Source organism: Typopeltis vanoorti, chromosome 4, assembly GCF_054136105.1.
Source record: "Typopeltis vanoorti isolate ZY-2024b chromosome 4, IOZ_Tvanoo_1.0, whole genome shotgun sequence".
Taxonomy (NCBI): domain Eukaryota; kingdom Metazoa; phylum Arthropoda; class Arachnida; order Uropygi; family Thelyphonidae; genus Typopeltis; species Typopeltis vanoorti.
This window is the reverse complement of record NC_143552.1, coordinates 67,589,002-67,616,050: the sequence shown is the minus strand read 5'-3', so window position 1 is coordinate 67,616,050 and position 27,049 is coordinate 67,589,002. Positions and strand designations below refer to the sequence as shown.

General features: G+C 34.1%; 1 protein-coding gene across 1 annotated transcript in view; it reads right to left on the bottom strand.

Moving 5' to 3' along the window:
* LOC150107379 (reticulocalbin-2) overlaps positions 1 to 27,049 on the bottom strand; it is an 86,934-nt gene that overhangs the window by 8,377 nt on the left and 51,508 nt on the right. Inside the window, exon 4 of the mRNA XM_090391241.1 lies at positions 2,852 to 2,968. Coding sequence (XP_090247367.1) covers positions 2,852 to 2,968 — 117 coding nt within the window. The remainder of the gene's footprint in view (positions 1 to 2,851; positions 2,969 to 27,049) is intronic.

Sequence of the window (27,049 nt, the reverse complement as noted above, 5' to 3'; positions counted from 1 at the left end):
TTCAAGACCAGCATTTGCCCCTGATACCTATCATATCTCTCCTTAAACTCATTCATTGACAAAGCACACCCAACTACCTCTACCACTCTCCGCAAAAAATCTAACCCTAACACCCTTGCTAAATACTCTTACACAATTTCCATGAACGACTTCTTGTTTTTTCTCTTCCTGCCACATGATGAAAAAAGTCTTCAGTGTCAATCCTATAAAGCCCCTTTAATAACACTTATATGCTTCTATATTTAGGAACATAATAACAGAACACCTAGATACCATGACCACTATTAAACATAGAATATCGACTGCATGGTCATCATTTAATAAGCTAGGTAAAATCTGGAAAAATAATAAAATCTCCAAACCTCTAAAAATAAAATCATATAATTATATACCCACTGTGCTATATGCTTCAGAAACTTGAACACTCAAGAAGACGGAGATATGAAAACTGGAGCTTTCAAGATGAAATGTCTCAGAAAAATAAATAAAACAAAATGGACAGAAAAGAAAACAAATGAAACTGTAAGACAAACCTACAACATGCATACTCTTTAATCGAAAAGATCAAAAGAAGACAACTTCGGTGGTACAGACATGTCGAGAGAATGCCATCAAAAAGACTACCCAACCTTGTTCTGTGTGCAAGAATAAAAGAAAAAAAAAAAGGTAGACCAAGAACTAAATGAATAACAACAATAAAGATCAACTCTGGATTACAAACATATAGACAGCTCACCAGCCATGCAAGAAACCGAGACTCCTGGAGGTTTTTGTGGAAACATGGAAGACTCAACCCGTCCCCGACAGAAGAGGACAGTAAGTAAGTAAGTAATATGCTTCTATTATGTTTCCTCTTTTTTGTCTATTAGCTAGTTTTTGAAGTCTACAAACTTTCAATTTGTTCTCAGAGAGAGAATTCCATTGACCTGCCACAATGTATTCTCTAGATCCTTTCCATCACCTCTTCATATCCACAGAATCCAGGTGATCAGATGAGTTGTCCAGATGTGGACTTAAAGCCTTATTAAAGAGAACAATAACTTTTTTATCCCTACTTGTTAGCATGTACTTCAACAACCACGTAATCTGATGTGCTGTTTTGGCTACATTTTCAAAATGCCCTGTAAACTTCAACACCCTGTTCAAATTATCCCCCAAGCCCCTCTCCTCATCAGTTTCTTGCGGTTCAGTTCCACCAACATAGTACACAACTTGTGATCTCTTCTTCCCAAAGTGCAACACCTTACTTCACATTAAACCGGCAGCCATCTATCTTCATTTACTGTCACTTTTTCCTGAATCACCATACAAAATTTGACCCTTATTTGCATGCTTTTGCTCTTTCATCCTCTGCTTTCTCTCTCCCATTGCATCTCACCTTCTTTTGTTTCTGTTATAGCATCCACCAGATGTTTTTTCTCCAACCACTCAATTTCATGTTTTGTTCGGTAGAGAACACCACATAATTGAGCTATATGAATATATGAATTTCCACACGAAAAATGTATGCAACATCAACCTTGCCATTCATAATTGCATTTTCAGGCATTTTGTCTTTCATATGACCATTATCATCCATCTTGCTCTCCTCATGTTACTAGCATTCACTCTCAAAGCACCTACAACAAACCAGCTTATCAGTTTCATTCTCCTTCCATAAATCTCTCATTCTACAAAGTGCATATATTCTGCACACATTGCAGAAAAGAAAAAAAAAATCACATGTTGAAAGTCAATTTCAACATGCCCAATTTTGATAATAAGCTTTAAAAATCATACAATTAATCACACAATTAACAATTAAACAAATAAATACTCATAAATATGATAATACAGAAAGAATGAGCATTATTGCTAAATACTTTCAAAAATAATTTATCTTTTGGTACCAAAAATCACCACATATAGCACTTTCCATCCTCTAGTGGACAAAGTATATACTCATTTATTTAGTTGCCACTATGGAAATCTATTCTTGGATTGGAATCTTGGTAGTACCAAAAACAAGATCAAGTGCAGCAAATTCTTTTTTTTATGAAAAATGAGGAGACTGACTAGGTTTTCTTTTTTAGACTATAGGATGGTGTGAAGATTGATATCAAGAAGTGGGCATTGATAATCATACATTTCCATATTGGCAACTAAATCTAAACCTGGAATGAAAGCTAGGTAATATAACTGCTAGAGTATATGGAAGAGTTATATCATGTGTGGTCTAGGATCATGCTATACCATTAGAAAACTTGCCAAATAAACTTTAACATGGACTCATTTTAAGCACTGCTTCAATAAATACTGTTTCCCAACAAATGCATCTAGTACACTAAGATGAACATTACCAATACCAATTCTTCTTCTCTCTTCCATCATCTATGTGAATGATGATGAAGCCGAATGAACTCTTTCCACTTCTGTCTGTCTTGGGAGAGTCCAAACAATTCTGTCCAGTTTGGTGTCGCTTGTTGTGATTCGGTTTTCATATCCTCTTTTATTTTATTAATCCAATTCAGGATTAATTTATTGAATATTCTAGTCAATCATCTGTGATCATGTTTAGATGTGGATAAAATTTATAAATCTTCATGCATCTATGTTGTGCACACGAAAATCGAATCTATACCCTACTCCAGTTTTTAAACTCTTACTGATATTCAAAAGTTTTGATTACAGCAATTAATCTATCTAATGTATTGAAAAATGAAATATTAACATTATATTATAAAATTATTATAAAATTATTATAAAAAAGTAGATAGATAAAGCTTAGCCTCTATAAAGTTTACATGGTGAAGAAACTTGGTTAGCAAACATTTGTTGATTGGTATTTAATACTAAATATAAAAATTTATACCTGATGCATATGATCAAATTCTTCAGGATGTGAAAATCCAGGATATTCTGTTTTATCCAAAAAGCCATCTCCATTAAGATCTGCTGCTTTAAATAACTGTTCATCACCTTTTGCCATCTAATAGCAACGAAAGAATACAAATACATAAATAACTATTATATTCCATCTATATATTTATATGTATAACAACACTGCTATAACCAAATAGGTTTCAATGAAATTCAGTATTTGGAATCTTTACTAAAATTTGACAGGTTATCTCAAATTCTGGCAGCCTCTTTTTAATAACAATATGCAAAATAATATAATGATATGCTACATTATTAACTACAATTATGCTGGCCTGGTTGGCAGAGTGTCTACTCTTCAACCAACTGGCTACTAGTTTGAATTTGAATCCTGTTTGTGTGATAGAAAATTAATTTTCATTGCATGGTATAAGACCACCACCCCACATACTAGAGGCCTTGAATGGCTTGAAAAAATTCCATGGTTGGTCTTTAGAGTAAGGTTTCTGAATTATATAAAAAAATTAATTAGAAATAACAATGATAAAAAAAAAAAAAAAAGAACCTTAGCCTATTTAGTACTATTTCACTATAAGTTTACAACTTTTCATGGATGGGAGTCACATAAAAACTGAATTTCTAAGGCATTCAACACAACCAACATAAGTTTTATACACATTAAGATAAAGTTTTGCAAATAAAAAAAGTTGCATATATATTTAAATCTTAGAGGCTATGGCTTCTATAGACACCAAGGTCACTATAAGCCTGAAACATTCTATATCTCCCATTCCATCATCCTCTTGCATATTAGGTCCAATGACCTGTTACTCCAAGTAACACTTGGAGTAACTCTTCTTATAAAACTAATTTTTTGGTAATGATAGGACAATCTGCTGCCTATCTAGATGCAACTTTTTGCCAAATCAAAACCTATGTTTTCAGAAAAGAAAACTCTACCATCCACATATGAGGACTAACAAAACTAACCAACAATCTTTAGTCGAAAATCCCTTATAAAGGTTTCTTATATTCTTGAGAGGATTAGAATTCTGAAGTCCTCACAACTGAAGACTCCATTCTAAGTTACAGAAATAACACACTGAGTTACATGATATCCAACTTCTTAATATTCCATCTTCCCCAGTTATCTGACTTATCAAACATACATAACAAAGAAAAAAAGAGGATAAAATAACAGAAGATAAATCTGTATTCTCTGATTTATCTCTGATTAAGAGATAAACCTGGCTTACAAACAAAAATGATTGACAAGAATAATTATGATGACACATTTCATAAATGCATATCATGACAGAATGCAATACACAAATTTTTTTGAGATAAAATGGAACATAAAAAATTACTTCCAGGTATTTAAACTGTTATCTGAATATCTCAATATTAATAGAAATCTGTTAAAAATGAACCATATAACTATTGGGTTGGCAAATAAGTTCATTGGTTTTTCAGAATGGAATGAAACACATTTTATTTAATATATATAATACATACTAGTCAGTTATATATTGACCCTCTTTATCAATGACCTCTTGTCACCTGTCCACTGACTTCATTATGCCGTGTTCATAAAACTCCTGATCACTGGCGAAAAACTGATCCAGGTGTCTTTTGACAGCCTCCTCATTAGCGAAGGTTTTCCTGTTCAGAGAAATGGGAAAACCTTTGCTCTGCTTCCACTTGTTCAGATCGTTTTGCAACGATCAGAATAAGTGGTAATCGGAAGGTGCCAGATCCGGTGAATACGGTGAATAACACAGTCTGCTGCCTGTCTAGATGCAATTTTTTGCCAAGTCAAAACCTATGTTTTCAGAAAAGAAAACTGTGGCAAAACATCCCAGCCAAGACATAACGATTTACTCCGGGTTGTTAACGATGTGTAGGGTCTGGCGTTGTCGTGGTGAAAGACAACTCCTTTCCGATTTGCCAATTCAGGACGTTTTTTGCTAGTTGCACGAGCCAGTCGCGTTAACTGTGAGCAATAGACAGTTGAATCAATCGTTCTGCCTGACGGTAACACCTCGTAGTGGACAACACCTTTATAATCCCACCACACAGAGAGTGACCTTCTTTGGGTGCAATTCTGCTTTCAAGGCTGTTTGCGGCAGTTCACTCTTGTGCCCCCATGATCTTTTACGTATTATCGTACATGACCCATTTTTCATCTCCTGTAATCATCCGCTTCAAAAATGGGTCATTTTCTTGGCGACATCGCAGCGAATCACAGATGGATATGCGAGCAGTCAATTGGCCTCAGTCAATTCATGGCCACCCAAACACTGAGTTTTGAAACATATCCCAGCTTGTGCAAATGGTTTTCAACGCTTGTATGGGATATGTTCGGTACTGGCAGCAATCTCCCGCACTGTTTGTGACAGATTTTTGTTGACGATATCCTTCCCAACACTCAAATCAACCTCAGTCGGGCGACCGGCACAAGGTGCATCACTGACGTCGAAATCTCCAGAACATAATTTGGCAAACCACTTTTGGCATACATGTTATGTTAAGGCACCATCTCCATATATGCTGCAGATTTTTTAAGGGCCACCACAGCTCGTTTGCCTTTTTTGAAATAAAAAAGCAAAATATGCCAGTAATGTATGTTATTTCCTTCCATTTCTAAAAATATGTTACACACACACGCAACTGAAGTAGGCCGAATGAAAATTCACTGAAAGGTTATTGAAATGCACCTTTCAACTGCGCAATAGCAACAGGCGAAGCGGCGTAAACTTGTACTAATGCATAAACCAAACGAACTTATTTGCCAACCCAATATATTTGTCCAAAATTCCATATATACAAATATTAGAAATAAAAATAAAAACATTTAAACTTTAACACATATATTTAGTGCCTATCTATAGGTCACATTGTGACATAGCCTAAGTTTATCCAAGAACTGGAGGGCATTCTAGATGAAATCAAATGTGACAATATTCTCATAATTGATGACTGTAGCCTCACTAAGGAATGAGGTTTGTCAAAACTATATGGATTTACTGGCTATGCATGGGGCTCAAAAGTATGTCAACATCTGAACAATGGAATGCAATGATAGTTTGTGTCTCTAGATCACATAATTATTAATAAATAAATAAGAAATTAAAAAAAAATTCCACAAAGTTTTAAATCATGGATCTAAATCAGGGGTTTCCAAACTGTGGCCCGCAATATCATTTTATCTGGCCCGTTAATTAGACTAATTTTTCAATCCGGGGGGGGGGGGGGAGGAAACACGGAGTGTTAATAGATTTCAAATGCATTAATTAAAATTGTGTTCAAAATATATTCTTGAATAGCAAAAAAGCAACCGTAATCTAAGTTACGGTCTTTCTGACTGTAGAAGGTCGGTTAAAATGGAAACAAAGAAAAAAAAATTTAAAACGAAATAAAAAAAGTTGCATCCAAATAAACTTTATCAACAAAAAAAAAATTATGTCGCATGAAATAAGAACACTTAAAAAAGTCAGTAAAAAACACAGTTAAAATGAACTAATGAGCAAAAAACGAAATAAAAACAAAATTTTCCGATCTGTATTCACTGACAAAAAACTCAAAGTTATATGAAATTAAAAAAAAGTTACATGTAAATTGTCATTGTATATTCGGTTGAAAAACTAATGACTAACAAAAATTTAAACAAATTGTTTCCCGAACGGAAAAAAATGAATTCATCGATTTCAAAAAAAAAAGTATCAGTTCGTGCGTAGAAATTGTCGCGATAAGATTTTTTTTGGTAATTTTTACAATTTTTTTTTGAAATAAATAAAATTTTTTTTATAATTATTTATAAACTAGGGGGCTCTGCCTCCTGACACCTACGGCGCCCAACCCCCCCGTGTTCCAGACTGGTAGGCCGGTTATCCTTGAATTCTGATGACTCGAATTTTGAAGACTCAACACTCAGGGTAGCCCCCGAGTTTCAAAACGTTTCAAATAACTTGACAAAAACGTTACAACCTACATCCGTTTCCAATTTCAGCTTATTTTATAGTATAGAGGAGATTTATTCTCTTTTATAGGGTTAACATGGAAGGGAAAAAGAAAAGAAAAGAAAAGTTGATCATGAATGTCGTGTGTTTAATGAAGAATGGGGCATAAAATACTTCTTCATACAATCAAATTAAAAGGATAAAGTTTTATGTCTCATTTGTAAAGACTGTTGCTGTGTTGAAAGTATACAATATACGCTGCCACTATGAAATAAAACACACTTCAACGTTTTCGCAATTTAGAGAAAAGGAGCGTTCAGATAAATTTGAATCATTATGTTGTTGTTTGCATTCTCAGCAAGGCTTATTTACGAAAGAAAACTCAGAAAATGAAGCCTTAATCTTGGTAAGCTATAAGGTTGCTTATGTGTCGGCTAAAAAAAGAAAAACCATTCATCGATGGCAATATCATCAAAGAATGTATGATGGAAGCAGTAGCCGAGTTATGCCCAGAAAAACTTAATATTTTTAAAATAATAAGTCTTTCGCCAAATACTATTGCTCGTCGGGTTGAAAATATGGGAAATAACATTATCCAGCAAGTTGTAGGCAAAGCACAATATTTTAGTCGGTATTCTCTCGCGCTGGATGAATCAACTGATGTTTGTAATACCTCACAACTTGTAGTATTTTTACATGGTATTGACGATGAACTTAATGTCACACAGGAATTAGCGTCACTTCGCAGCATGCATGGTACTACAACAGGAGAAGATATCTTCAAAGAAATTCAAAAACAGTTGATGGAGGAAAAAAACATGTCTGGTATAAAAATAGGGTTGGTTGGGCAAATCACAAAAGCTTGTGAGGATGCAAAAATATCAAAATCAATGTTTCTTCACTGTGTTATCCATCAACAATCACTTTGTGGAAAATATGTTGATATGAGCTGTGTCTTGAAACCTGTTATTTCTATGGTAAATTTCATTCGCTCTCATGCACTTAATCAACGCCAGTTTAGGTCTTTTCTCGAGGAATGCGATTCTGAGTATGCTGACTTGACATATTATACTGCAGTTCGCTGGCTTAGCTGTGGAAAGGTTCTTTCATCTCAGGAATGAAATTGATATATTTCTTACTGAGAAAAACTGTTACAAACCACTTTTATCAGATACCGAGTGGGTTTGGAAATTGGCATTTTTTGCAGATCTGGTGAACCACATGAACAATTCGAATTTAAAGTTGCAGGGTGAAAATAACTTAGTTTGTGATTTATTATCTCATATCAAGGCATTCAGAGCAAAACTGATACTTCTGGAAGGCCAGGTGAAAAATTGTAACTTTGCTCATATGCCATACAAATTGCATAAAAAGGGTGAAGCAGAATTTCCTTTCTTGTTCGCAAATTTAGTTATTTCAGATCTTAACAATTTCAGAAGCGATTTGCTGATTTGGACGCCAATGCTAGGGAAATAAGATTGTTTCAAAATCCACTTGACTGTGTTGTTACTGATGTCCCAAGTCAACTTCAAATGGAAATTATTGAACTTCAGGCAAATGAACATATTAAAGATAAATACAAGGAAGGAAACTTGATCGATTTTTATAAATTTTTGAACTCTGAGCAGTTCCCAAATTTGAAGAAATTTGCTTGTAAATTTCTCTATTTTTGGGACAACGCATCTTTGCGAACAAACTTTTGCCCGAATGAAATATATCAAGTCAAAATACAGGGCAAATTTATTTGACGAATATTTGAAAGCGCTACTTGTAATTAGCACTTCAAAATTTGAACCTGAGTTTAATAAGATTTTAAAAACACAAACACAGTTATATCATTCACATTAATGATTTTATTATAATTTGTGATAAAAATATGAGAATTTGCTGATAGTGTTCGTTGTCATTAATATATGATAATTTAATCTCACATACTCTGTAATCAGTTTTTATCTGCTTTCGATAAAACTCATATATCTAGTTCTAGAGTTTTTTTATTACTACGGCCCGCTGAACAGTGCTGAAGTACCCAATTTGGCCCTCACGGCGAAAAGTTTGGAAACCAATGATCTAAATCAATGCAAAATAACACTCCTCCCCTTGGATCATTTTGCAGAGATCCATGAGGGGATCTAATTTGATAAAAAATAAATTAATATATATATATATATACAAACAAATAACTAAATAAAATATAAAGTATTACAAAAAATCAATTAGCCAACCCACAGTACTAATGTACTATAGATTTATAACCTTCATAATATAAAATATATGGGGTAATATTCCAGTTAATGATACAGCTAAAAGAACTGATAACTCCAAGTCATCTCTACTTGTGAAAATGAAATCAGAAATGTAATAGCTAGCCTAAAAGCAACTAATACTTTAGGGATATAATTGCATTAACATCAAAATTCTCAAGGAATGGCAATGTATCAGGTGTTAGATCCTAAATGAAGGAATCTTGGAAAGAAATCATTCATTTAGAACCTAACATATAAAACTTGCTGGCAAAGAGAAATACCTGCACATCAGTTGTAATTAAAAGTGAAACTTTTTTCGCTTTATGTAACATTTGTATTCTTTATTTCAAGTGCCTTATATTTAAGCTGATGTGATTATATTAGGATTTCAATTTTAAGTGTCTAAAAAAAAAAGAGAGATAATCTGATTTAAATTTAAGCCCCACTTAAGCTATGTAAAATTTGCTGTGAGTCATCATCTAAAAAGTAGCTAAGTAATAATTCCTGGAAGGCACGTGTACGGCGTAACGACGTGGAAATAGCTCGATAAGGTGCAATTACTCTAATTTTGTGTGAAAGTTCATTAGAAGAGAGAAGATTGTTTACGAATGTGAAATTAAGAACTGTATTCTAAAGAACTCTGTGGACAGTCTCTATTTAGAAAGTTAACCTCCTTTGAGAGTAAGAAGAATTGTTAGGAAGAGATCTTTTGTAATTTTGTATGTGATAGGATTAACTTGATGCGATAAGAATAGTAGAATTTAGTATCTCGGTAACATTAGACTGTTTGTTAGTTTTCTCTTGCAAGTAATACTAATGAAAGGTATTTAGCTTAACTTCATATCATTTGCTATCTATCCCGATATGCAGTTACTGTGTTTAGCATGCTTTATAGGATTTAATTAATTTAGAAAGTGTTAACCTCTTAATTAGAGTTTTATTTAGTATTGAGCATAATTGAGTGTATGAATTTTGTATTGTGTTTTAGATATTCCAATAAACATGTCATATTTACCTGAACCTGTCATGCCTGATTACAATTCCAAATTACCACTTATAAAAATATAACCTATTTTGGCAGGAAGGATTTAGAGAGTGAATATAAATATAGATTTAGGTCACGACTGCAATAATCTGAATCTATACGGCAGTTTAATTACAATATCGTGTAAGAAAGCTAAGAATCTAGTATTGTCTCCCTGAGTAAGGATCTTTTCTACTATAGGATACTGGCTGGCGCAGCAAAATATAAATTCGCCAGTATCCGAAGAGGAAACAATCCTAGATATAAGAATAGGAATAAAGTAAAAGAAGAAAGAATAAATAACGAAAGGTGAATATATAACAATAGAGCAGCCAGTAGGATTTTGATTGTATAAGGTTTTAGGTAAGAAAGGATAGATTTAAGTAAACAACTAATTAAGCATAAATCATATAGTATAGAAACATCGATATAACACAGGTCATCCCAAAAGTAATGTCATTTTTAGCATTAAGTTTTGAAAGGATATAAAAGATAAATCACTTGCTAATTTAATCAAGTACAGGTAACCCTCATATAAACGCGGTCTACAAATTGTAGTAACCTTTATCTTTTCATATATTTTTCATCGCGCTACTTGAAAACCAAATTTTATCTTTGTTAAATTTGTGTCTGCCCATATAGTTATAAGTAGCGAATTTATATTAGGGGAAATACCCTTTAGCAGGCATGTACATCAATTGTTTACTGTATAAAGTCTTTATTGTTGAAAGTTGTCTTTGTTTTCTGCCAGGAAAGCGCATAAAAATCATAAGTGTGTCCTCAAAGCTGAGCACTTTATTTTCTGGTGAATTACATGCATTATGTAAAGCTTTTTATGTAAAAATTTTATTTTTATAGTAATGGCCACTTAGAGGGCTTTTGATATGGTTGAAAACGAAATTAGTGAATTAATTAATGGGGAAACAGATTTAAACGAGGAACTGGTACAATTAACAGAGAAAGTTCTGCCGAAGATTCTGATTGCGATGAATCCGTTAACGAATTCAGTTTAAAGAAATTAGCAGAAGGATTGGACTTAGCAAGAAAGTTAGGAAGTTGTTTTACGGATAATGATCCCTCAATGGAGCACTCCAGAAAATTCACAAGACAACTGGATATTTGTTTAGCTCCATATTATGAACTTAATAAAAAATTGTAGCATTGTGGTACATAAGGTCTTATTACTGACTTCTTGATAACTAAACCAACCAACGTATGCAATGAGAATTATACAAATCATGTCCAAGAGATTTCAAGTGATGATGACGTCTGGCCACTCATAAATAAAGAACAATGGCCACTTAGAGGACCATTGTTCTTTATTTATTAATGTTCTTTTTGAAAACAGTGATGCCGATTAAATTATTTACTTTATTTTATTTTGCCTAAAACATTTATGCATTATGTGTAATGGCGTTTACGTACAATTTGTATTTTTATTAGTTTATACTATGTATTTGTTTCATAGTTTATATGTTTTACAAACTTCAAAATAAGCAGTAATCTGAAGGTGCAAAATCAGGAGAATATGGATGTGGAAACTTTTCCCAGCTGAGTTCCTCAATCGTCATGCAGGTGATTCTTGCACTATGAAGATATGCGTTATATCATGGTGAAAAACAACACCCTTTTGACTGACCAGAGAACACCTCTTTTCTTTCACTTTTTCATTCAATTGAAAAAGTTGTTCAGTTGAATTTCATTCAATTGATTGAGTTGTTTGCAGCATACATTAGCTGTGATTGTTTGGTTTTGTGGCAAGAGTTCAAAGTGTATAATACCAGCCATATCCCTTCCCTCCACCTGCTTAACAAAACCTTTTGAGGGTGAAGGTCTTGTTTTGGCTGAGGTTTAGCTTGTTCCCCTGAATGAACCCACTGCCTTCGATGCTTAACATTCTTGCATAGAATCCACTTTTCATCACTGGTGGTGACTACAAGACTCAAAAAGATTGAACCTCTAGAGAATGAAGAGCAATGCAGATGTTGATGCGCTCTCTTCGATTGTTGTTCGTGAATACGATTAGACACTGTTCCAAGTTCTTGAAAATGGTGATGGATCGTCGATGACAATGAATTAAGATCTTTTGCTAAATCTACAGTAGTTGCATTGGTATTTCTTGCATAAATGGCTTCCAGCATATCATTATCATGAAAGACAGAGCTCCCAGAGCAAGGGAAGTCTTTCAAACTAAAGTCCCTCTTGTTGAAATTTTTGGAACCATCACTGTCACTTTTGCACATTCAAAACATTATCGCCATCCACTTCTTGCACATTTTTTACAGTGTTAGCAGCATTGTTTCCTTTTCTGAACTCATAAAGCATGATGTACCTAATGCGATCTTCAGTGACCTCTAGTAATAAAGGGTTATTTAAACAATAACTTATATATGATGTTCTTGCAAGGTGGAATTCCTCAGAATGAAGATGCCTCAGCTTAGCAAATTTTGAATTTTTAAAGAACATGACAAGCTGATACACATTTGAACAAGTACAGTATAAAAAAAACGACATTACTTTTGGGATAATCTGATACATCAGGAACTCTTACTATATTTTTTTACTTATCACGTCTGATTTCTTTTCAATGGATTTCAAGATGACTGTAGTAATAATGGTTTATAAGAAGGAAAATAAAAATGATTTTAGACCAATCTCTTTCATCAGATTTCTTTAAAAAAATATTACAGAAACTGGTAAAAAGTAGACTTTTTTTTTTTTTTTTTTTACCAAAAATTTCTAAGTCTACTTTTCAGGTTAGACAAAATACTGAACATGCATTAGTGACCTTTATAACTTGTGTTATTATGCCTTGCTAGATGACCAAAAACATTTAGTTTTCTAGATTTACATAATGACTTTGCCTTTCGATCAATCAAAATGAGAAGAGATAGGTGGTATGGGCATATACTTTGGCATGATGGACTTATGAAAAGAATAACTGAAGGCAAAACAGAGAGGAAAAGAATAAGGGGCATACCAAGTCAAAGAAAGCATAGGCCTGAGGAGTTACCAGGAGATTAAGAAGAAAACCATTGTTTCCTTTTCTGAACTATGTTCAGAAAAGGAAACAAAGAGGAAATTGCTGCTGAGCTACCAATCCCAAGACTGTTGCAACTGATGATGATAATGACTTTGTCATTATCATCATCAGTTGATGATAATGACATGTTGATGATAAGGAAATGGAAATGATAGGAATATGATGTACTGTGTTAAACTGGTTTAAAGTTATTCAAATGCTCAATCGCAAACTGTAAAAAAATAAAAATAATAATAGCTATAACAGTTTTCCAATATAACATTATGGTGTTTCACAGAGATTTATTGTAGGAACAGTATCTATGACCTCTGTGAAATAAAGCTAATAAAATTAACATGCAGATGAAGCTACATTAAGTTTTGCATTGAACACAGGTGAAAAAATACAAACCAAGGTAAATGCTATCTTCAAAAAGTAACAAATTGATTTCACAAAACTTAGTTAAACTTAGTCAAAAATCTTCAAAACAAAATATGTTAATTTTTAACTTGCAATAAAAGAATGTAAAAAACAAACGTCTGTATTCAAACTTTGTTATATGATTGTAGAGTAAATTCAAATTGCAATTGAATGAAACAGAAAAACTTATAGACAATGTACGATTAAAAATCTATTGTAATTCAAGTTGAAAACAGCACGTGTGAGACAAGGATGTACATTATCCCCTCTGTTATTCATTATCTATATGGATCACATTATGAAGGAAAGTGGTATTAAACATGATATGAGAATTGGAGATGTTAATGTCAGCTCTTTGCTTTATGCAGACGATGTTATACTTCTAAATAAATCTGCTACAAGTTTGCAAGATTCCCTGACTAAATTGAATAACTGTTGTAATAGATATGGTATGAAGGTCAGCATTAAAAAGACAAAGACAATGAAAATAGGCAGAATCATTGAAAATGTCAACTGTGTTGTGAATGGAGAACCTGTGGAACAAGTAAAACATTTCAGCTACTTAGGCACGATTTTTACTGAAGATGGTAAATTAATATATAGAAATAGACAACAGAATCAACAAAGCTGGTATGGTAGGAAGTGAACTGAATAAGTTTATATGGAACAAGAGAGTAATTAGCCAAACCACTAAATTAGTTGTATACAAGATAGTGTTCGAACCAGTTTTAACTTATGGATCGGAGAGCTGGGTCAGAAGTAAAACACTTGACCAAAGACTAGAGACCACAGATATGAGAGTCCTGAGAAAGATTAGTGGTGTGAACAGATGGCATCAATGGCAATACCATATTAAAAATGAGAATATTAGGAAAGAACTTGACATTGTCAACATCCAGGAATGTGTTAGCAGAGCTAATCTCAGGTGGTATGGTCACTTAAACAGAATGGGCAAAGAAAGATTAGCAAAGCAAGTGTTCTCTGCCAGGTTGGCAGGAAAACGACCCAGAGGAAGACCAAGACATAGGTGGATTGATATGGTACAAAGTGCCTTAGACGATAGAAATATAAGATCTGGTAATGTTAGAGTCCTGACAAGTAACAGACTGATTTGGAGGAAAATTGTAGATAGGAAGTTAGTAATGATGTAAATTTTTCATGTAGTACTATCATATCCTGTGCACCCCTTGAGGGTACATGGCAGGAATTTGATGATGATGAACAGCACATTACAGATGTACAGTTGACTCACTACAGCAAACTTGTAGTGACCACAAGACTAGTCTGTTATAGATATAGCTTGCTATAGTGAAATAGTGAATTTATTTTAGCACAGCACTATACCATGGGATTTTGTTTACGACTTTTCAGCAGTTTATCATAATGAATGAGTTTGCTATAATGAGAGCCAAATGTAGTTAAAGTTATGCAGATTTTTTGTTTGTATGAATTCTTAAATTTAAAAATGTTAAAAACGCATTCTACATGCATTCAAAGCAGGCTGTAGTACTGAATTCTACAAGGGAAGAATCTATTTTACTACATGGAAACCTCTAGTGTTAATTCAAAATAAGTGATTCAGATCTTAACAAACACAGAGGTACAGAAAAATATTGCCTCTTAGATAATTATATGTTTACAGGTTACTATTATTTATAAAAAAAGTAGTTAGAGTATGTTAATATTAAACAAGATGTTTTCTATATTATATAACAAGTCATAAAATTAGTTTCCAAATCACATAAAGAAGTGATGCACGAATACTATACTTAGTGCAAAAACATTCAACAGCCGATCTTAAACAATAAGAAATGAAATCAACATCAATGCAAACAGATACAAAGAAGCTGATCACAGAATATTTATTCTTCTACTAAAATGAGAACTTCAAAATAATTATATAAATTAATTACTTTGGATAATGATTCCAACAGATTGCATAATTAATAATAATGATTGTTGTGTAAGTAAAATATTAGTGCAACTTAGCTACTCTATGTAATCTTATAAGAGTATGTAATCATGATATATATTATTACAATGTGAAATTTCGAAAAAAAAAAACTGACTGACTGTTGAAAATTACCATATTTGCCGGCGTATAAGATGCACCCCTTTTTTGTAAACATTTTTTAGGAAAAAAACTTTATCACTGAATATTATAATGAATTTACAGTATTTCAAATACAAAGTAATAAGTAGGTCTACTTTCAACAAATATCTAATCTAACTAGGAAACAGTACCCACCTTTTAATCTTCTTCGTCAAAACCCAGAAATTCATCTCCAGAGCTAAATAAGAGACACTTTAAACCTCTTCTAAATAAGAATCTGAGTCCTCATACGACAAATTGTTATCTGTACCATCCAGTGCATTACTAATGCCACACTTCTTAAATGATTTAACCACTGTCTCAGTTTTCACAGCATCCCATGAAGCTTTGACCCACTCACAAACTTGTGAAATGCTAGGCCTCTTCCTTCTTCATGATGGCATAACCTCAAAATCTGAAGATTGCATCCAACTGTTCCACTTCTCCTTCATAAATCCCTTAAATGGTTTATTAATACAGACATATAAAGGTTGAAACTAGTTAGACCTCCTGGAATTATAGCTAACTGAGTTTTCAATTCCTTGAGTTTATTTTTAACATCTTCTGTTCTGTGAGAATGAAACTGATCCCATACTAGCAGTGCAGGCTTCTTCAACTGTCCATGAGTGCCTAGACCAGTTATCTATCCATAACTGGAATACTAGAATGTATTCCAGTAACTGGAATGCTCTCACACACCGCCAGGAGCACGCCAGTAGTGTCCGGCACCTGTGTGCAAAACTTTAGTTGGTGCCCCTATCCCCCCCCCCCCTCCAATAAAAAAATCACTTTAAAAAAAAAACGTTTTTTTTTTTTAAGTATTTCCTCCTCTTTGGTGCCTTTACTATCCTGATGCCTATGTGCATCGCACACATTGCCCATATGGTCGCCCCTGCATACCGCAAAGAAGCAAGAAAGAAATCGCATAACTCGGAACAGAGAAAATTTCCAGAAATGAAAGTAATAACTGAGTATCAGTGTAAAAGATGCATCTTGTGTTTCAGACCTATTTTCAAAGAAAAAAAGTGCATCTTATATGCCGACAAATACGGTAATTGTTTTGATGTCCATTTGCAATTTTTCCATCATCTGAACATCTGAAAAATCTGAGAATTGATTGTCAAAAAAAACTACTGTTCCAATGTTTGCAGCTTTATTGATTATGTCAACACTGAATAATACCCGTCTTCACATTCAATAATTCCAAGATAAACCTCTCTGAGGTTTGATATTATGTAATTTGCTAAATATGTATACAGTATGATTCCATACTCCTGTTCAAACTTTAATTTAAAGGTGTATTCTATAACTGAATTTTTTTTTATTACTTGACTCCAACCCACAAAAGGTTGTAAACATATAGCACATTCATACCATGAGTAATATAAGGATGTTTTTTCTATTTCTATTCACTTTCTAATTTTTATATGTATGTTTTTTTTTTTTTTTCACAAAAACATTGCTCCGAAGACCAAATAAACTTTTCAAAGCCACTTCAGGCCTCACAATAGGCAATGAAATTCATCTCCCATCTAAAGTAGGGTAACCATATAATCTAAAAAATGGGGAACATAAACTGTTAAGGGAGAAATTTCCTCAAAAAAATTATTTTCAGTCGCCTAAAATTTACTATTTTGTCTACAAAAATTGTTAATGAAAATTGGAAAAAAAAATAGCATTTTAACTAAAATAAAAAGCCAAAAAGCTACATTTTGGCAATGCAAAATTATATAAATCAAGTGGACATTAAATCCAATTATTTCAAAGCCGAATACAGAAACTATAAAAGTTTCATACCAAATTTGACCAGAGAGCTTATGGGAATACACTTGCTGGCATTTACGAGTTGCCCTAGCCAGACCTTATAAGAGAGATGATCGCTTTGCCCAAGCGTCCATATATTTGTCTCCCATTGGCCCATTTTGGTCAGTTTCGTTGGCGAGTGTATTCCCATAAGCTCTCTGGTCAAATTTCGTAACCATAAAAGTTTCATACGAAACTTTTATAGTTTCTGTATTCGGCTTTGAAATAATATTGGATTTAATATCCACTTGAGTTATATAATTTTGCATCGCTGAAATGAAGCTTTCTGGCTCTTTATTTTAGTAAATACTTTACACACCGACCAAGAGTTCGCTTACAAAAGATACACCTTTTTGACACTTCAAGTTCCTTAGTATTAAGAGTTTTGCTCTCATAGATTTCTTCTGGAATTTTGCTACCGGTGAGGGGAGAATGGATTTTGGGGGGTTTGCCTGATAAGTGAATAGTGAAAGCAGATAAAAAAAAAAGAAGTTAATACGGTTGTGCATTTATCAATGGAAGAAAAATACGATTTAAATCCTTTAAAAAACTGTCTGGAGTGTTATTCTGTGTTCCTAATAGTTTGATATTCTTCATTAACAAAGTTGCAAAATTATTTTAATGAAAATGATCATATTCGTTATAAAAATGAAATATGATAATTTTCACAAGAATACTTTGAAAGTTTATTGGCACTGCAATAATATTACTGTTGGCACTGAAAAGAAAAAAGGCCCATCATTTTGATAATAAAATAAACTCATATATGGCTTACAAGTTATCAGAATATAATGATCTTTATTGCAACATTTTTTTGTTTTATGAATGTTACAGAAATGTTTGGATTATTCAAGTTTCATCTCTGAAACTGAATAATCAAAAATGGGATAGTTTGGCATCCTGAAAGCATGTCTAGATGCCAGAACAGTTTTTATGAAAATGAGATGGATGAGGCACCTTAACATGAAAAGAGTTATAAGCTCACAGCAGGATTTGAACCCATATCCTAAAGAGAAGATGCACTAACCACTCAGCGAGCCAGAAAAAGTTCCAATAAATGCAGGCCTGGAAACCTTCATTTTCAAGATATATTCTTGCTACCACTACAAAGGGGACTATATCTTGGAAATGAAGGTTTTTTCCAGGACAAAGGACAACATACAATGCAGTTAGAAAGAAAACCGTCCAGAAATAAGCCCCTTGGTAACTGGCAAAAGAAACACTGTAGGATGATTGTATTTCAACAGCAGGTGTTCAAAATTATCTCTATGTTTGGCACACAGCCTTTGAGACACCTCACCACTGATAGCCTCATGGGGCTCAAAAGTTGGTGTCTGGTGTTCAAGTTGTTCCTGCAGTCAGTTCAACATTCCCCACTGGGGTGAAAGTATATCATGATTTCAAATGTCTCCTCCCTCAATAAATAAAAATCTACAGAGTTTAGGTCAGTTGATAATTACAGTTCTAAGTTAATCATACCACCACTTTTATTCAACAGGACTCAGAGCGCCAAATTTGAAGTACTAAATCCAATGAAGAAAAAAATCTAGAGTACTTTGAATATAAAAAAACAATGACCAAAAAGCAAGGGAGGATTCTCTTTTTCCTTCCCTCTTCTACTTTTTTTTGCAAATATCTCTAGCAAATGCATTCTTCGGCTGATTGATATTAAATTTGGGATACAGATTTCTCATACTGAAAAATTTGCACAACTTATCAGGGAAAATTGCAGGAATAGCTCTGCAGATACTCCTACTGGCTGCATTGTTCAACCCAATTGTGACCAAATCTGGGAGTGTAGTTGTTTCACTAAGAATTTGAGTCGAACTGAACTAAAAAGAGGCTGTGGCAGGGTTCATCTTTCAACTATTTCAACCAAATTTTGAATATCATTTGCTTAAGTAACGTAAGGTCTCTCAAGTTGTTTGACACAAGTGAACCAAAATGGAAGGGAGGATTCATAAAGAAGGTGGGGGGGGAATGCTGCAACCATTGCTATAGGTTGCATTTTTAACAAATTTCAACTAGTTATCATTGACCCAATTCATCAAAAATACTATATAATAAATAATAAAAAATACATCTAAAAAAATAGTACAAATGGAGAAAGCATGAAGCTAGCTGCAATTTAGAAGCAGCTATTTTTTATTTTATTTCATTATGGGGAACCCATCCACAAGGGATTAGCCAACCTCTTGTGGATGGACAAGAAGGAACTTGTTCACATTTACCTTGAAAAGCTGTGGATTGTACTCCTTGGGGGAAACACATAAGATGGCAGACTGTACAAGAGGAAAGCAGTGGAAGGGATGAATAAAGTGGAGGAAAAATTTGTTCTGTGAGTTTGGAGATGTACTGTGAGACAGTGTTCATTAGCTGCTGTACACATTTAAATGGATTTGACAGAATGAGGGTATTAATGAAGGTAATTTTGATGAAGTGGGCCATAGAAGTATTTGTAAAATATGCCAGCAACAAAAACTGAGTACCTGTGTGGAAGTGAGTGGTGTATGTCTGGAGGACATTTACCAAAATCAGCAGTGCAAGAATTAGCAAACATTACTGTCTTTATGGCTGAGAATGTAAATTTCCTTTAGAAATTCAAGCAATATCACACTAGTGGCAGCAACAATACCACTAATAAAAATAATGCTGCAAGTGCAGTCAGTCAGTCTCCTGCTTTCGCAGTACTCAAATTATATATATATATATATATATATATATATATATAAAATCAGTTAACGCCTTTTTATTCCTGTATAGGGAGTAGGCGAGACTGTTTTAGCCCTATGTAACTTTTGGAGACTGAATGGGGAGTTCAATCTTCACTGGCAGCAAATCAGAGATAGTTGGCCTAAGGCCATCACCAATTAATCGGTATGCAGTGAAGAAGACAGCTAGCAAGTATTGCCATCTTGTGGTCCCTAACACAATATTTTTGATGTCTGAAAATAGTGTGGGTTCAATGGCCGATTTTTGAGTTTAAGGGACAAAAACCCCCCCCCCGAGTTTCCAGGAGAAAAAACCTGTTTGCCCGTGCCAGAGATCGGCTAACTCAGGAACTGGTCGAAGACAAGCTTAGAAAAATGTTCCTCTAGTCAGTGGCTAGATTTGAACCCAAATCTTTCTTTGTGCAGTGAAGCGCCGTAGAGTGCAAACTCCCATCTTTTTCCCTTTTTTTCATTAATTAAAAACTGAAAATGTTCTTTTAGCTTCGAATTGTATGGTTTCTAAGCTAAATATGGCTCTATATTCAAACTACAACTTTAAACAAAATTTTAGCATATTTTAAATGCAAATTAAACACAGAGCAACAGCAGTGTGCCCTATTTAGATAAAAAAGTTTCACAATAATGCATTGCCCTGTTACTCTACTAAACTGATGAACAAATTGAATGATTACTTTAATCAACAATAATGCAATCGCATTATGTAATAATCATAATATATCATAAAAAGGCAGTCATAGAAAATGATTTTCTATTTGTAACTTTATAGTTAAAATAGTTATAAGCAATGACATATTAAGTTTGGAAAGACCCGCGTTCAGATTCATGCTAGGATGTGAGTTGACTTTTCAATGAAAAAGTATTTTGATGCCATCCAGTTTCATATAGTTTTTCTCTAGGTTTTCTCTCCTGCAGATTAAACAAACTGGCCAAAGAACATAATAGTGACAGAAACAGAATTAGTTCTGCTACCATTGATAAACTTAGGTTTATAAGAAGCTAAGTTACTTGGCAGTAACAAGCCAATGGTGCTGATTGGTGAAGAAAGATGGGATAAAAACAATTAGAACACGTTCAATGGCTTCATTAATAGTCCACAAAATTTTGTGTGCCAAGTGTGAGTTGTTCAAGTGGATGAAACAAATCTAATGGGTGCTCAAGTATGAAATGCAGCTTTTTAATGAATTTATTGAGAAATTTCTTTACCTATCTATTACCAGCACATTACATTATTCTGTTCTTTTAAAATGTGATTCAATTAAATCCAAATCATTAAATATTCTGAACATACTGACAAAAATATCTAAAAAAAAATTAAATATCCTGAACTTATATTCACTGCAAGTTCAAGATACTGAAATTTATCAATTTCACTGCTTCAAATCAAAATCAGCTAACACCTTTTTATTTCTGTATAGGGAGTAGGCAAGTCCATTTTAGCCCTATCTGACTTTTGGGCAGTTTAAACTCCACTAATGGCCAATCAGAGATAGCTAGCCCAAGACTATTACTAATTTTGAGTGGCATCCAGTGAAGAGACAGCTAACAAGTGCCACCATCTTGGTGGTCCCTAACTCTAAAATAATATTTTTAATGTCTGAAATAGTGTGTTTTATAGTAAATTTTCTTGAGTTTACAAGATGAAAAATCTGAGTTTCTGGTAGAAAAAACCTGCTTGCCTGCCATAAATCAATGAACTCAGGAACTATAAATTAGAAATGCAAAGTATATACTTTAATCCAGAGTATTTAGTAATAAGGTGTGACACCTTTTGCCTACTTGTATATGGAAATATGACTCCTGCATTACTTCAACCTTGGTATCACTTCTGGGTCTGGCTCCCACTGATGAGACCTCCATGCAGGTTGAAACTGGTCTGGGTAGTGACCCGTCCCATAATGCACAGCATATACATGTCTGTAACAATATGTGCTTTGCATTATGGGTTACTAAAGCAAGTGATGTGAAGTCATTAGCCTCTGAATATGAGTTGCCAAGTCATGAGGTTACTTCACATGCAAACTTTGTTTGCTTAAACTTGGATAAAGGATCAAACCAAGAATATAATTTCTTGGCATCTTTAATTTATAGTATAACCAAGTGAAAAAAACTTTCAACTTAAGGAATAGTCAAAAAAAAAATCCTCTAGTCTGAGACTAGAATCAAACTTGAAATGCTCTTTCTTCGGGTGACTTAGCACTGAGGAGCACAAACATCATTTCACACAACTATGCAGGCTCTTGCACTGCTTCAAGTTATTGTAATGATTATGTCACTATTTTTTCAAGTGTGTCATATTATTAGACAGACGACAAAGCAAATTATTAGACAGATGATGTGGGAATTACAAAAAAGTCGAGCGGTATTTAAATGAACACCGCTCGACTTTTTTTGTAATTCCCACATCATCTGTCTAATAAACAACAAAGCACAGAATCAGGTAAGTTAGTAAGTAACAAAAATCAGGAAAGCAATGGTGATTGTAAAAAGGATATTATTTGGTATGGTGACTATCATCAAACATGCTACTGATGAGTGGGTTATAACTTCAAGTTTTCTGAGAGCAAGGATTAAAAATATAGAACATGCAGCAGAAAAACAGAAAAGTAAAGTAAAAGAGATTATAAATGTAGTAGTTACAACTTAACTAGCGATAAGTTCAGTATGAGAGGATATGAAAGGGTTGTTGGAAGAAGCGAGAATGAAGAGTTAGAAAGTGAAAATCCCAAGTATATTACTTAGGTATTGATAAAAATGAATTAAGAAGAAGGGCTATGATGGAAAATGATTTGATGCATAGGCTGTGTAGAAGGAATGGATGCAAGTTTTTGGGTGTGTGTGGAATGAGTTTGAGGGAAGATCAGATTTGTATAAGATGGATGAGCTACACTTGAAAAATTATTAACTGGTATGAGACCTAACTCAGAGTCAGAGAAACTAAATTATGATGGGAGGAATAGTAGGAATCGTTATGTAAGAGCAACAATATTATGTAACTGTGTTAATAAGGGAATACGCATTACGGAAATGATTACAAGGAGAGAACGACTTTGATTTTGTAATCATCCAGTTTAGACCATTCAAGCATGTACAAAGATGTCTGCATAAATAAGAACAGAGATCTATAAGTTGTTCAACTATGTCACACAGATACTACACACAAGAGTATATATATATAAAAAAACATGCAGGCAGCTTATTATGTATGTATGTACACAAATGCTAGAAGTAGGAATGCTAGGGTGGAGTTTGTTGCCTTGGCCAATACATTAATACCTCAGCTTGAGGACATTAGTGAGACCTGGCTGTAAGAAGCCAACATACGAACTGGTATCGAGTGTAAAGGGTACAGTATTTTTAGGAAGGATGGAAAGGATAAGAGAGTGTGGCGCATGATACTAATGATATTAGATGACTTGAATCCAGAGTTGAGACATATGAATGTAATTCTAGTAACAGTTTATCATCTGGCAGTGAGTATGAAGTCATCTGGTGTTAGACAGAAGTTAACAAGATCAAATAAATAGTAGGTTGTTGTTACAGACCTGGTGAATCGGTTGCTAGTGACAAAGAAATGCATCATCAAATACAGATAGTAGGTGCAAAAAGAGTAATCACTTTGGGGAATTTAATTATACAAACATTGATTGGGTAGCATTAAAATCTCATGAGAAGAATGAAACTTCGAGTCTGCAAGATTTAAAGTACCCAGTGGCGCACCACAAGGATTAGTCCTTGATCCACAGTTATTCAATCTGTACATTAATGACATTGGGAAGGATTTGACAGGTGACATACAGCTATTTGCTGATGATTCAAAGATAGGTAGGGTAATCAGGAATGCAGCTGATATGTAGTACTTGCAGAATGATTTGAATAGGGTGGAATTGTGGTCATGAAAAAATGGATGTCAGTAAATGCAGTCGTGCACTTTGGCATGATTAGATATCTAATGTTTATTATATTGGTGAGATTATGCTGGAAGAAATTGATCAGGCTAGGGATCATTTTGGAGTGTTAATAGATAGGAAGTTGAAGTTCAGGGGCCATGTAGCAAAGATTGCAAATACAGCTCAAAAGGTAACTGCAATCCTGAAACGAACGTTGACATGTAAAGATAAGGATATCATTTTGCCTTTTTACAAGGCCTTGATAAGCCCTCAGGTGGAATATTGTGTGCAAGTCTGATCTCTTGGTTTCTGTTGTGACTCTGATATAGTGGAGACAATGCAAAGGAGAATGTTTAAAATGATATCAGGATTGTGGAATAATAATTATGAAGACAGATTGAGAATTTGTAGAATGCAGACACTAGCAAAGAGGAGAAAGAGGGCTGATATGATTGAGACTTACAAACTTCTGAAAGGGTTCATATAGGAATTCAGTTGATGAAAAGTTTCATTTTATGGAGGGTTGGGAAATAACAAGAGGACATCCTTGGAAGATGAGAATGAAAGCTGCCAAGAAGTGGGTAAGATCTAGATTTTACTCTTATAGAGTGGTGTGTGTGATTCAGTGGTGCACCCAGAGGGGTGGCCAAGAGGACCTGGCCCCCCAAAGAAAAGGAAAAAAACACTAGAAAATTTTCCAAAAATCATTTCCTAATTAATAAAATTCATTTTTTTAAATTTATGTTGTGTTGCATCTTCTATTTCTATACTACTTATGAATTAGGGATCATTGCAGATGCTCAGTCATGGGTCGTATACGAAGTGTGGTGTGTATTCTTCTCAAATCGTCAACTCAACCCCCCCCCCCCCCAAGATTAAATCCTGAGTGTGCTACTGGTGTGATTGGTAATGTGAATGAATTCAAGAACATGTATGACAGCTGGTGTGAATAGTATGACCTCCCTCATTGACTTCTTGACTCACTGGAGGTCTCTCTTAATAATAATAATAATAATGGCAAAAGTATTTAACAGTCTGAATTTTATTACCATATATTTTCGCGTATAATGCAAACTAGAAATTTTGTTTGAAAACTAGCCCTAAAATGCCATGTCCACGTATAATGCGATCTGTTAATCTTGTTCCCTAACATTATAAATAAACAATACGAATTAATGAAAGAAATATTTATTTTAAAACAAAATGTCAAAATCCTTTAAATTCTTCATCTTTTGAGTATTAAACATTTCATTTATAAATTCATCTGTAGGCATTGCATCATTAGTGTAGCAGTTGTCGTCATCATGCTCTCTATTTTGTTGTGTTTCATTCTCGCTTTCGTATATGACATCATCTTCTGATCCAGCCATTGAATTACTTATTCCACATTTAAGAAATGAGCACTGAATCATTTCAGATGGTATCGAATCCCAAGCTTCTTTAACCCAGCTGGTGACTAGGGTGATCTCAGGCTTCTGAAAATTCCCACCCTTTGTCATCTTCACCAAACCAGATGACATCCATTTTCTCCATTTTTCACGTAAGTGATCTTTAAACAGCTTAATCAAGCGGCTGCAAAATGGAAGTTAGACCACCCGGTATGACTGCTAGGTCTGTACATAGCTCACGTGCTTTCTCTTTGCTTGCCTCTGTTAAATGCGCCCAGAACATATCCCAGACTAGCATGCTTTGTTGACGTAACAAGCTGCCTGGACGTATGTTCCATACTTGATCCAGCCACAATTGTACACTTTCTTCATCCATCCAACCTTTCTGATTGGCGTGAACAAAGACACCTAGTGGAAATTTCATATGCTTCAGAATTGTCTTCCTTCTAAATATCACTGTTGGCTTTAATTTGGTTCCATCTGCCATGCATGCTGGAACAACGGTAAAATGCTTTTTTCATGTCCTGTTGTTTTTATGAGGACACTCTTTTCACCAACTGAGTTTACTGTTCGATTCCCAAGCATATCCAAGTACATGGGCATCTCATCCATACTGCCTATTTGGGAAAGTTCATATCTGTGACACTTCCGTGATTTTATGATAAATTTATGGAAGGACTCCACTTTTTCTTCAAACTGCTTTGGTAACTTCTGCACAATTTTTGTTCAGTGTCGTAATGTTAATGCTTTGCGTTCCATAAATCTGTTACACCACCCAGGCAAAGCAAGAAATGATGAAATACGTGGTGTGTCTTTAAAGTTACCATTCTTAAGTTGTAGAGCTCGAAAACGAATTGCATATCTTGTTACTATAAGCCATCTTGTCGTTGCATCAAAATTCATTCATTTAGCTCTTCTTCGAGTTCTGGAAAGGATGCGACAGCTCCATGATGGGCACATTTCGTTTTGGGGATTTTTTCAAGACTGTCTTTTTGCTTATGCCAAAGTCTAATATTACTCTCTGCTACACCAAATTCTCTCATAGCAACACTGTTATTATGTTCTTCTATAAACTGCACGACACGCAATTTAAATCCTGCTTCAAAAGATGAACGTTTATGTTTCTGCTGGCTCATTTTCAGCCTAGGTTTGTTTAACGAATAATATTTAAAATGAACCGTGGTTAAACCGATATAACTGTGCTAATATCCTACCAAGGGGGCGGGATATTAGCACTAGTTACATTACTGGCTTTATGCGCAGATACGATGTGCACTCGGTCGCAGAATGCGAGTGGGTCAAGTAGATTTGGTTGCATAGGCATTAGGTAGTATATATTGTGTGTGCAAGTCTAATAAGATGTTATATTTTTTAAGATCCACATATAATGCGAACCCCCTAACCTTAGACCATAAATTTTTCGCATTATATGCAATAATATACGGTAACTCATATTTTGAAACAAGAAAGTAATATAATGTGCTAGTCATAATAGATCAAGTAGAGAAATTCCCAATAAAATCATTAGCAAAAAACTGCACTGAAAGTATCTCAGTATAAGGTTAATTGATTAAGTCAACTAATAAGTAATCACACACCTTAATTATATATTGAAGT